The sequence below is a fragment of the Sceloporus undulatus genome, chromosome 2 (assembly GCF_019175285.1).
Source record: "Sceloporus undulatus isolate JIND9_A2432 ecotype Alabama chromosome 2, SceUnd_v1.1, whole genome shotgun sequence".
Taxonomy (NCBI): Eukaryota; Metazoa; Chordata; class Lepidosauria; order Squamata; family Phrynosomatidae; genus Sceloporus; species Sceloporus undulatus.
The window spans coordinates 185,024,240-185,036,658 of record NC_056523.1 but is presented as its reverse complement, the minus strand read 5'-3'; the positions used below and the strand labels follow the sequence as shown (position 1 = coordinate 185,036,658).

Here is a 12,419-nt window from a genome sequence, read left to right as displayed (position 1 = left end):
CCAGCTTCTCCATCCACTCTCTTACACCTATTGGAGAATTGCCTCACTTTCGACTGCATATAAGCCAGTCAAAGCCAGCTTGTGTAGCATTGGAAAGTACCTTCCCCTTTCTGCTTTTACACACACATAGAGAAAGAGAAACAGAGAGATTACATTCCCCAACACCACTAACACCAAACTCCATGGGGTTGATTAATGGTCATTCCCAACAGCCAGAGAGAAGCGGGGTGTAAAATGAGGGCATTTTTCTGGATGAGGAGTTAAAGGCACAGTTGTCAGTTTGATTGTTCTAATCTGCACCGGTTTGGCACAGCAGCTCTCTTTGGCAGGAGAGGACAACAACTGACAAAGCAATGGTCTGATGCAATATGTTCAACCAGTTTTAACTTCAGATCTTTGGGGGACAGAAAATCAAAGAGAGGGTGGGAAAATAATAATAATAAATTAATGATCTGTAACAGTCTTGCACCAAGCATCCTACTGCCCATTTGAAATATCAATTAATTAGCTCTCTTGTAACTCCCATGGGGAGATAAGCTCATTCCATTGCATCCAGGAGGAAACAGAGGTGAAACAGCCTACATTTCTGGAAATCTGCAGTCCAACCCTTTCGGAATGCCTCCTTTCCAGAACTAATGGCTTCTGTCCAGAGATTGCTGCTTATGCCTACATCCCTTTGAAATCAGAGGAATCGAACAAGCTGGTTCCTACTTTCTTAAGTCAACAGAAGGTTGCATGAAGTACAAGTAATTTCCTTCAGACTTAATCTATGAATGCAATGCAAGGTAGGGGTCTTTGGCAGGGGAGAGGTGGTTTGTGTGTGTGGGGGTTTTTTTAAGAGTTTGGCATGCCAATCCTACCATGCCATGCTGATCCTAATCCTTAATCAGTTTTAGCCCAAGGGGCACAGAAGGGGAAAAGGCACAGGTCAAAACATGCAGTCTCTCTCTCTCTCTCCCCCACAGCATTCGGTACCTCTACTTGATGTAAACCAACTCCAAATGCTGTTTTTGCAATGTAAAGAACCCCCCACAAGGCAGAACATAACAGAAAACAACTGTTTTTTTTTTAAATGAAAGAACTGGTGCAAAATTCTCCTCTATATTTGCCCATACTTTGCTTGGGAAGGGGAGATAAAAGTGGCCTTCCACTTTTAGTTTTCATTAACAGTAGAAAATGAAACCCACAGTGAATATTGGAGCAGGTAGACCTCATTGCCTACCGGATGTACATTGCCCCCCCCCAAATCTAGTTTGTGCTAATGAAGCCATGGATGAAACTGCTGTTTAGACACATCAGTATCCACATCTGGAGTGGCTACTGCAGCTCTGTAAAACAGGAATAATCAGAATGGCCTACATGGCAGAGTAGTTTCAAAGAAAAGATAAAGAATCATGGCCAACAGGACAATAACTTAAACAGCTGATGCGAACGAATCCCTGCATTTACAACTGGGAACATAATATGTCCCAAGGACAAGATGAGGAAAGTCCACTTCCAACCAAGTCCCTTGAGAAAGAGGTGTTGTCTTCATACAAAAACACAGAATAGCAATAGTCACTGAAAAGATAGGAAAAGATCCTAGAATCTAGGGTTCCCAATATCCTTTATAGTAAGCCCTCCAGAGTTCCAGAGCAGCTATAATGGGCCAGAGTGCAACCTTCTGGGCTCCAGAGCATGATGCCCGACCCAGACTGACTAAAATGAGGACACACAAATATAACTATGTACACATATGCCATCTTTTCACAAGAGGACCATAAAGCAGAATTAAGCAGTGTAGAAAGCTCTGGTGCTGACATAATGCCCTCTTCTGGCCAGAAACAGAATAGCCAAAGAAGATTCCTGCATTATTTTTCCTGTGCAGAAATGCCAATGTAAAGAAGGCCAAAGCATCACAGATTGTGCAAAGCAAGATCCATAACAAGGAAGTCAGCATCCTCTCTGCTTCTGCCTATGAACCGTTTAGAGCATTTTGAAATGGATTTAGATTTGTAGTGTAAATTCACTTGAATTTCTGCTTGTAAAATTGACCATTACACAAAAAAGAAAAGTCTACTTTGGTCTGTGCTTTGCAGTTTATTGCACCATGTCCAGGTAAGATCCGGGCAGGCATAGGAAAACATATACAGAGGGTTCCAAGAGGCAGTTTTGGCTTTGTAAGAAGAGTTATGATCCTGGTGTCATGCCAATGCAGCTTCCATGACTTTTCCATAAAAAGCAGTAACTCAACATGCCAAGCTGAGATGACATGGGTAACCATAGCTGGGCAAATGGCATCCAGGTCTGGGAAGGATTCCTGTGTCTGAACAGTATTTTGAGGATGTACATGATGCTGCTGTCATTCTTGGTAGGAACCTTTAGTCTAGTCAGAACTCTGAAGAATGACAAATTTACTACTGAAGAAGACATCACTGTTTCATACTGTGAAGAAAGGGATGGGACAGGGAGGGGAGAGAGAAAAAGTGAAAAATGATAAAGAGACTTGAAGTAGCTTTAACATTTTTTATTTAGCATTCTTTCAGTACTTACAGCCAGAATTTTGTCAGGGTCATACACATGAGTACGTGTTCCTTATGCAAGGAGATACCCTTTTTTTGTGTTCTGTGGCAGTTCATATTGTCTTTTCCCTTCCACAGCACCTACCCCCTCCAACTTTAAAGCCTCTGGAGGTGCCCTGAATAGTCATTCCATGCTTCAGAGCGAGCAGGCAGGATTGGAAAAGAATCTGGCTATGTCTCCATAGCCAGACACACAATGATTACAGCAGCAGCAAGACCCCTGGAGCACACCAACTGATTTCAATACTGATGTCATTATTTTGTGTCTGGCTATAGGGATGTAGCCAGACACTTCTCTGATCCTGATGTCTGTGCAGAGCAGCTTCAAGGGATTTACAGTAAGTCGGTGTATGTGTGTGTATGGCTCAGTGTAGCTTAGGCCTGCATGTGGATATTTACACTATACTGAGATTGTAGTGTATTGATGTAGTGCTGAGGTCTACATGTGTTAACTGGCTGATCTGGTAGCAAGAAGGTTGTGTCATCAGTAACAGTTTTGTGCTGGCCAGTGTAAATAATATGGTTTTCATTGTCAATGTCTGCTGCATTTCATCTTCCTATAATCTCATTGTCTATCTACAGTACCCCCTGAAACAACTACTGTATATATACCTGAAATACTATGTAATATTCCATGCATCTGATGGCCATAAAGGTGTTTGTCTTTATGATGCCACAAGATTATTTCTTGTTTCTGCTTTTCATCAGTATCTCTAGGAACTGCAGCCTACAAAAACGAATTGTCATTTTTCACTCTTGCTGAAGCAGGCTTGCAAAGGTATAGGAAACAGAGAACCAATAGAGAAAACTGAAATGTGACATACTGAAATCTAAAATGTGGCATACATTCAGCTCTTCTCCTTCCAAAGTCCCTCTCAATCTAGGACTTGAAAAAGGTTCTAGCTTCTCTGCCTTCAATCTCTGTCCTAATTATTTGGCTCAAATTCTTCAGCTTTCCTCTTTCATAAATCCTGTTTCCCTAAAAAGCTCAGTGCACACAGCTCCCCTCAGCCTTATCAGGTCCTATGTGAGAATCTGCTCTGAGGGCAACTGCCTCTTTTGCTTCTAATGGAAGATATACAGATGTTCAGCATTCTGCCACTGATCCTTTCTACTTGGCAAAATACTGAAGAACATTTCATACCATCATGTCAGCTTGGAAAGAAAGGCAGATGAACAGTTAAAATCTCATCTCACCTTAATTTCAAAATATCCAATTCGGTAGGTATACCTAGAGGTGTAAACACACACACACACACACACACACACACACACACACACACACACACACACACACATACTGAATACAGAAAATCAACTGAGGCACCAACCTTATGTGGCCAGTTTCACCTTGTCAGCACAGAGTAAAAACTGCTGGACGTGTTCTGTGCAGTTCACCACAGACGTCTGGTTTAGTTTAAGGCACTGTTCAAAAGCAGCAAATGGTTCAGCACAATCACGACGAATCTTCTGTACAATTGGGCTGCAACAAAAGCCACACAGGTATGTAAAAATGGGGAAAACTGACAGGGCCTGAGCTCTTATTTGAATCTCTAAGTGTGCATCTATGATGTAGAAATAATGCATTTTGACACCACTTTAATTGCTATGGTTCAATCCTAGGGAATCCTGGGATTTGAAGTTTTGTGAGGAATCAGCACTTTGGCAAAGAAGGCTAAAGACTTTGTAGAACTTCAAATGGCAGGATTCCATAGCATGGTCATACAACATTTATTATTTCTACCATGTAGATACACCCTCAGTGTTGTCCCTTATCTGTAAAATGGATATGGTAATATTTAGCTGCCTTAAAGGAAAACATTACTGAGACAAATTTATTAGAGTACAGTAACAGTTACAGTAAATATTACAATTCAAGAAAAATCAGATTCACAAAACTCCCTTGCCCATGTTAATCTTTCCTATTTTGCCACCCATTTCTGTTCATAGACCCTTCTCTCAAAGATCGTTCCCAGTTTCTATGAAGGTTTTATTTAAACTCATATGCCTCACACAGGGTTGCCTCCACTTACTAATGGCTTATGGAAGAAGCAGTTGGAAACCTAAAATGAGGGAGGGAGGGATCCACACATACAAACTCAGTCCATGAGTCAGCCATGAACAGTCATACACACACTAAGGGTCTTGTTTATCACTCCAACACTTTCTCCTTCTTATTCCTGTAAGCTATTCTGCTGACTAAAAGCAACACTTTCCATTTAGAAAGGTCTGGAAACAAAAAAGACCCACACTTTCCCTTCCATTATCCTCATCATCACACCACCACTTTTTGTAACAATTGTCCACATGAGAGCATTAGAAATATTATCCAGACAGCAGCCCAAACTGCATGAGATACAGACAGGGAAAGCCCTTACCTGTCTGTACTGCACGCACAGAGCCACACTGCCCCCTACTACATGTGCCATCCCATTCACATTCAGCAGACTAGCAGTATACTCCCCACTCTCAGCCGCCAATTGTTGGTGTCTAAATTTACATTTAAGCATAACTAGACAAATGTGAAAGAGAAAACAGACAGGTGTAAGAAGGTTTTTCCAGCAACCTGCATCCTGTATCCATCCAGCCACACTTTCTGTGATGTGAAATGATAGTGTTGTTACTGTGTGCCTTCAAGTCATTTCCGAGGTATGGTGACCCTAAGGTGAACTTATAACGGGGCTTTCTTAGCAGGATTTGTTCAGAGGGGGTTGCCTTTGCCCTCCTCTGAGGCTGGAAGAGTGTGACAGTGGGCTTTCATGGCTGAGTGGAGTTTTGAAGTCTGGTTTCCAGAGTCCTAGTCATAGTTGAACAATCAAACTACTACAGCACATCCTCACGCCAATAAAATAAAATTAAAAATTAAATAAAAATTAAAAAAGGAGAAAGAAAAAGAGAAAGAGAAAGCAGGGGAAGAGAGGCAAAACGGGATCTGAAAATTTGAAGAGCCATCTGGCAGCTCTCCCACTCTGCAGAAACAAAGTAGATTGACACCACTTTAACTGCCATGATCCATCCTGTGGAATCCTGGGCTGTGTAGTTTGATGAGTCTGATCTGTCAGATAGGTCTAGTGCCTCACCAAACTACAAAGCCCAGGATTCTGTAGGACAGATTTATGGCAGTAAAACTGTCCTACAGAATTTGTGATATCAAACTGTTTTCTTTCTACAGTGTGGATACAGCCCAGATTTATTCTACACAAAGGTATTTGCTAAATGGTTCTCTTAGAAAACTTACTGGGAAGAGGTACACTTGGCCATTTCAACCTTGAGCTGGTGGCAGTCCTGCTGCCAGGAGGAAGGGTTGGCCGCGACACATTGGCCATATGCTTCAGTTTCTTTGCGGCAATGACGTGCTGTTACCTCCAAGGCTGCCTGCCTATTGGGATAGAGACATTATGCCCTTAATAAAGAAAAGAACAAGCACAACTATGTGGCATGATGGACAGAATATTGTAGAAATTCTATGGAAGAATGCCATGTGGGTACAGTAAATACTTAGCAGAATTTCTCACACATACCACCTCAAACCAAACCAGTCCTACTCCCTAATCTGATTACATCCTAAACTCAGATGGGTGTAGACGCATAACACCAGAGGCATTCTTTAAGTTTTCAGAGGAATTTGTTTAATCGTTGACTTGATGAATCTCTGGCAAAATTATGAACCAAAGCATATAGAAAGCAGACAGAGAGATGTTTGTCTCCTCACTCTTAGTACATAATCAAGAGTTACCAGCTGAAGATGGGACAAGTAGGCTAGACAAAGGGAAACCCTTCTGCACAAGGGGGATAATTCACACTACAGAATTCACAACCAAAGACGTATGCAGTTGGCAACAGTGGACCACTACCATTGGGCTTGACCTACCTCACAGGGCTGTTTTGAGGATCAAGTGAGGGTGAAGACAGCCAAGAAAGACAGGCTGCTAGGGTAACTAATGAACTGACAAACAGAAAGCAACTTGGAGGCAGTACAGACCACCCTGAAACAGCAGCTGGAGTTGCCTGTTATAACTGCAGAAGGACGCAGCAGCCAAACCACACAGCGTTCCTCCGCAGTAAAAAGAACCCAGTTCTTCTGGGTTCTTTTTGTGGTACGCTGCGTATGTCATGAGTGCGCCATTGGTGCACTCGTGACATATGCAACACACAGCGATGTGCAGATGCTGAGCAGCGGCAGCGGCATCATGGTGGTGCCCACGTGGACAGGACGCCACCATGAGGTCGCCGCCCGTACGGACTAGGGTTCTGGAGTGTGCGGTTGCCATGTGCTCTGGAATCCTAGTTTTGGCACCAGCACACCGCTTTTGGCCGGTGTATCTTGGGCCTTGGACAACTTCAGAAATACAGTTAAATGTCTCCACCAACTTTGAAGGACAAGAAGTCACTTAACCAGGCTAGACTGGTAACGGCATCCGAGGGTGCATCCACACTGTATTATTATTATTATTATTATTATTTCTTACCTGCCTCTCCCCATGGATCAAGGTGAGGAACAACAAAAATCCAATAAATACGCATCAGTTAAGAACACAATATCAGTGAAAACATACATAATTACAATAACAAAGAAGACACATATATATTAAAATAATCTATGTTTAAAATGCATCATTTCAAAATTATAGTTTTAAAAATCATCTGGATAAGCTTGTTGGAAGAGATTAGTCTTTAATGTTGTTTTAATTAATGCTGTTTTAAATTCAGACAGTGTATTCAGTTGTTGAATCTCTTCTGGCAGGTCATTCCACAATACAGAAATATATAAAGTCAAAGGCTTTCATGGCTGGCATCCATAGTTTCTTGTGGCTTTTTCGGGCTATGTGGCCATGTATTGAATAGGACTTGAGCATCCACAGATTTTGGTATTGGGGGTGGGTGGGATCAAACCTCACTATGTTTTAAAAAGACCAATCAGTATGCAAAGGGATCAGTATGGAAAGTCTATATTCAAAGAGATCTTGCAGCACCTTTGAGACTAACTGAAAGAAAGAAGTCGGCAGCATGAGCTTTGGTAGGCTTTAACGACATTTGGACCTGCATCTGAGGAAGTAGGCTCAAGTCTAGGAAAGCTCACGCTGCCAACTTCTCTCTTTCAGTTAGTCTCAAAGCTGCTACAAGATTCCCTGAATGCAGAGACAATGCAATCCGGCACCACTTTAATTGCCATGGCTCCATCCTATGGAATCCTGGGATATCTAAGGAGAGTATGTACTGTATGAGAGAGCGTGTGTGCCGTAATGGTTTGAGTGTCGGATGTGGGGTGCATATACACTGCAGAGATAACGCTGTTCGACACCACTTTAACTGGCCTGGCTCCATCCTAGAGAATCCTGGGATCTGTAGTTTTGTGAGGCACCAGCCCTCTTTGGCAGAGAAGGCCAAAGACCTTGTGAAACTACAAATCCCAGGATTCTATATAGGATGAACCGACAGCACGTAAAAGTGGTGTCAAACTGCATTGTTCCTACTTCAGTGGTCCCCCAAAGTGTGCTCTGTAAAGGGAATTTTGGACTTCAGCTCCCAGAATCCCAGACTTATTGGCCAAAATCTTGAAAGTCCAAAATCTCTTTCAAAGGGCACAGTTTGGGGGGGACCACTGATATAGATGCACACTAGGACTCTGGAGGAGACCAGGGTTCAAATCCTCTGCTTAGTCATAGAAACCCACTCTTTTGGGCAAGTCACACTCTCTCAGCCTCAGAGGATACCACAATGGCACAAAAAACAACAACCTCTGAACAAAACCTTGCCCTAAAGTGGGATCAAACTGCACCATTTCTAGAGTGTATGTAGAAGCACCCTTTGCCAGCCTGAGCTGCTGCCTTCAGTCCCTGTCGCTTTAGGAGGTTCAGGGAGGCAGGCTGCTGGGCTATGCAGTACTTTGGTTTGGCCTAGCAGGGCTTCCGTAGAGCCAGAGAAACTGGAACGAAAAACCCAGAGAGAAGCCTCACTCACATCTTGATGCTTCTCCTTCAAGGGCAAACTGAGCCTCTTCTTCCTCCTCTCGCTGGCCGCGCATGCTCTGTCGCTACTACTAGGGCCACTCTTCTGCGCATGCTCAGGACATTTGAGGCAGTAGCCATGACACCGGAGGTGCGCGCATACTCTTTCGCTACTACTAGTACGGCCACTCTTCTGCGCATGTTCAGAAAGTCCGAGGCAGCGGCCGTGACGCCAGAGGTGCACGCATGCGCGTTGAAAGGACGACGACGCTTCGCCGAAAGCCACGTGTAGAGCGCCGGTGGTCAGGAAAGAAAGTCGAGCTTCCGGGCATGCGCAGTTTGGACACGCGGCGAGTGAGCATGCGCGGCGGGAACCTCCTGACCCGGAAGTAGAAGCGGCGGCGGGGATGGTGGTTCCCGGAGCCAAGATGGCGGCGGCAATAGCAACATCATCCTCGCCCGGTCCCGGTCCCGGGGACGACCTGGTCCAGGCGGTGGTTCCGTACCGGCGTCGTTCCCGGCTGCTGTGGGGGACGGTGCTGCCCTTCTGCGCGCTGTACCCGCTGTGGCTGTGGCTGTGGGGCTCCTGCGCCTGCGCCTGGCTCTGGGGGGGCAGCAGCAGCGCCGCCGCCGTCGGGCCCGAGGCCCCTGAGGCAGCCCTCCTGGCCCTGGCCGCCATCGGCGCCGCCCACCTCCTCACCGCCCTCGCCGGCCTCTGGAGCGTCTCCGTCCACTGCCTCCTCTACTGCTCCTCGGTCAGTCGCCTTCCTCGGCCGCACCGCAGGCACAGGGCCAGACACGCTGTGGAAATAGCCCAGTCTCAGGCCGCTTTAAGTGCCCTGGCCCTGTGCTAGGGAATCCTGGGAATTGGAGTTCCATTGTGGCACCAGAGCTGAAGGCTCAGTGTCTCACAAACACTACACTTCCCAGAAGTCCCTAGCAATGAGCCAGGGCAGTTAAAGCGGTCTCAAACTGGATTAATTCTGCAGGATGTTTTGGACCATGATGCGGTTTGGCACCACTTGAACGGTGCTGTGGAATTCTGGGAGTTCATTGCAGCACCAGGCGGAATCTCTTTTTCCTGGAGCTTCAGTCCGTTGCTTCGTGCCCTTGGCTACATCCAGACAGCATGAATAAATGAACCACTTTGGAAACCGCTTTAACAGCCACGGCTAGAGTCTGTGGAGTTCTGGGAAATAATGGTAGTTTTGTGAGGTGTTTAGCCTTCTCTGGGCTGCAGCCACACTGGAGAAATAACCCGGTTTGGTGCCGCTTTAACTCTTTTCTGGCTGAAGGCTATGAAATTCTTGAAGCTGGACCCCACAACAAACTCCAACTCCCAGAATCCTCCCAGTGTGGATGCAGCCTCAGTCAGAAAGAGCTCCGGAGCCCCAATAAAAGCGGCAATTCCCAGTATTCCCTAGCACTGAGCCAGGGCAGTTAAAGTGGTCTCAAACTGGATTATTTCTGCAGTGTGTTTTGGACCTGAGAGAAGGAAGCTGGTAGCAAGAGCTGTCGTTTCACTTGAGCCTGCTTCCTCAGATGCATGAGAGCTGGAGTAGAAAATCCAGAGACAGGCCTATATATAAACCAGTTTTGCATGAGAATGCCAGTTAAAATTAGCTGCTTTGAAAGGGTTGCCTGAGTGGGCAGAGGATGGTTGCTTTCCCTGTAGCTGAAGGAATGACAGACACACACACATCATTGCTTCTCCTTTTAGAGAAGGGGATTGAGTCCGCATTGCAGAATTAATGAACTTTGACACCACTTTAATTGCCATGGCTCAATGGTATTGAATTCTAGGATTTGTAGTTCTGTGAAATATTTTCACCTTCCCTGCCAAAGAACTCTGGTGCCATAATAAACTACAGACCCCACAATTCCATAGCATGGACCCATGGCAGTTAAAATGGTGTCAACATTAATTAATTCTGCAGCCGTTGTGTTAAAACATGACACCCTTCACATTCTGCTACTGTCCCGAGGTGCCATTCTCCTGGGGACTTGCTGGAAGCATCAACAGGTGAAGTAGATGGACTGGCCTTCCTGGAGAGAGCCACTGTTTTATTCTTAATGAGCTGCCGAGTGACAATCCTGGCATGGAAACCAAATGCTGAGTGGCTGAGCCCATCCTTGTGCCCTGTGGAACATTTGAGGGCAACTGTCAGACTTCATAAGGATATAAGATCATTAGGGATGTGGAAGTCACCAGCTGAGGGCTGTTAGTGTGTCCATTTGCTAGTATTCATTGCTTTGTTGCCACTCACATTTTGCTTTGCCAGAACAGAATTCATCTGTTACATGCACATAATAGACTATTATGTGCACACAATAGACATCGATTTGTTAGATGTAGTAGATATCTAATTTTAAGAAATGTTTCTTATGTGTGTGTGTATTGTTGTTTTCTGCCTTCAAGTTGTTTCCAACTTATAGCATCCCTAAGGCAAACCTATCACAGGTTTTTCTGGGGCTGAGAGTGTGTGACTCACCCAAGGTCACCCAGAGGGTTTTCATGGCTGAGCAGGGAATAGAATTCTGGTCTCCAGAGTCATAGTCCTGTGTTCAAACCTCAAACTACACCACACTAACTGATATGTGTGTGTGGGTGTGTCCCTTAGGTTTTAAAGAGATGTAGTACAATGTGAAAGGTGTTGGGTATTCTAGGTTGCAATAGGATTGGCTTGAATGTAATAATTTTTATAACATTATCAGTGATGTATAGAAAAGCTGCAAATGAACCCTTTGAGTTATGTAGGTGCAGATCTGTGATTCTATGATTCTGTGTGTGCTTAAAATTGGTAGTAATTCATCCTCATTACAGAATAAAGCATGCTATAAATCTAACAAATAATGCATGAATGAATGGATGCTTGTGACCCTCTACTGTGACAACAACAACACAATGCATAATGAAGAAGACCTTTCAGCCATATGGTAACAAAAAAAAAGGGCTGTACACTGAATTAGATCAACATAGGATTTCGTCAAATATATTGCAGTTGCATAGAAGACAGAGTGGCCACCTTGTTTCTCCATACTTGTAGTTTGGTAGGCAGGCTTTCAACTGCATTGTGTGTGTGAGGAATGACACATCTTGGCTATTTCTTGGACTTTGTCAACACTAATGACCTCAAAGGAACCAATCTGACAGAGGTTGTTGTAAGGTCAAATCTTTCCATGTACTGTATCTGCTTTCTTCTCTCCGAACACAATCATTTCTGTGGGGATCGGTAGCAAAAGAAAATAGTATAAAGGCACCAGATCTCATCTGATCTTGGAAGGTAAGCAAGGTCAACTCTGGGTAGTACTTGGATGGAAGATCGCCACTGAATGCTAGATGCTGTAGGCTATATTTCAGAGGAAGGAACTAACAAAACTAACAAAACCACCTCGGAATATTCCTTGTCTAAGAAAACCCTCTGAAATTTATGGGGTGCTATAAGTTGACATGGCACACACACACACACACTACGCTGGCTTTAGCATGAAGACATATTCTTTGTCATCTTGAAATGCCTCCTACTTTTCCTTTCAGTTTCCCCTAGATTAGAGATTATTTTAGCATGCTTGGAAATTCTATGCTCACTAGGATTTCCCTGTACTTTAAACATCCCAGGCACAGTGTTGCATCTTCATGATTAAAACTGGAGGTCCATTTTGTTACTACAGTCCAAAATGAATATATTTCTCCTTGATTAGCTAAATTCTGAATTTTAGAATCTAGGAGTGAGCAAAGTAATGACCTGCAGCTGCATGCAACTCTTCTTTTTCCAAGGCGGGAAAATATAGTTCATCTTTTAAACTGGCTGCAGAAACCCCCAAAGCCTTCACTCACTTCTGTTTTTATTTGTTTCATTGGTGCCCAGACACATCATAGTTGCCAAACTCCAATCTATACTAATAGCCA

General features: G+C 44.3%; 2 protein-coding genes across 2 annotated transcripts in view; one reads left to right on the top strand and one right to left on the bottom strand.

Annotated features, from left to right (window-relative positions):
- Positions 1-2,059: 2,059 nt before the first annotated feature.
- On the bottom strand, positions 2,060-8,648 carry CHCHD5 (coiled-coil-helix-coiled-coil-helix domain containing 5). The gene is made up of 4 exons (XM_042448507.1): positions 8,523-8,648; positions 5,800-5,940; positions 3,893-4,044; positions 2,060-2,424 (listed from the first exon to the last, which is right to left on the bottom strand). Coding segments are annotated over exons 1-3 (294 nt in total). The 5' UTR covers positions 8,525-8,648; the 3' UTR covers positions 2,060-2,424; position 3,893.
- Positions 8,649-8,887: 239 nt separating this feature from the next.
- ATP13A1 (ATPase 13A1) overlaps positions 8,888-12,419 on the top strand; it is a 50,032-nt gene continuing 46,500 nt past the window's right edge. The window contains 1 exon segment of the mRNA XM_042448508.1: positions 8,888-9,264. Coding sequence (XP_042304442.1) covers positions 8,917-9,264 — 348 coding nt within the window. The 5' untranslated portion in view covers positions 8,888-8,916.

What these genes read in the sequence shown, in the direction of transcription:
- CHCHD5 (XM_042448507.1), bottom strand. An exon ending in GCCAAGTGTACCTCTTCCCA is followed by an intron (nt 4,045 to 5,799) that starts GTAAGTTTTCTA and finishes CTTTTGTTGCAG; the next exon opens with CCCAATTGTACAGAAGATTC.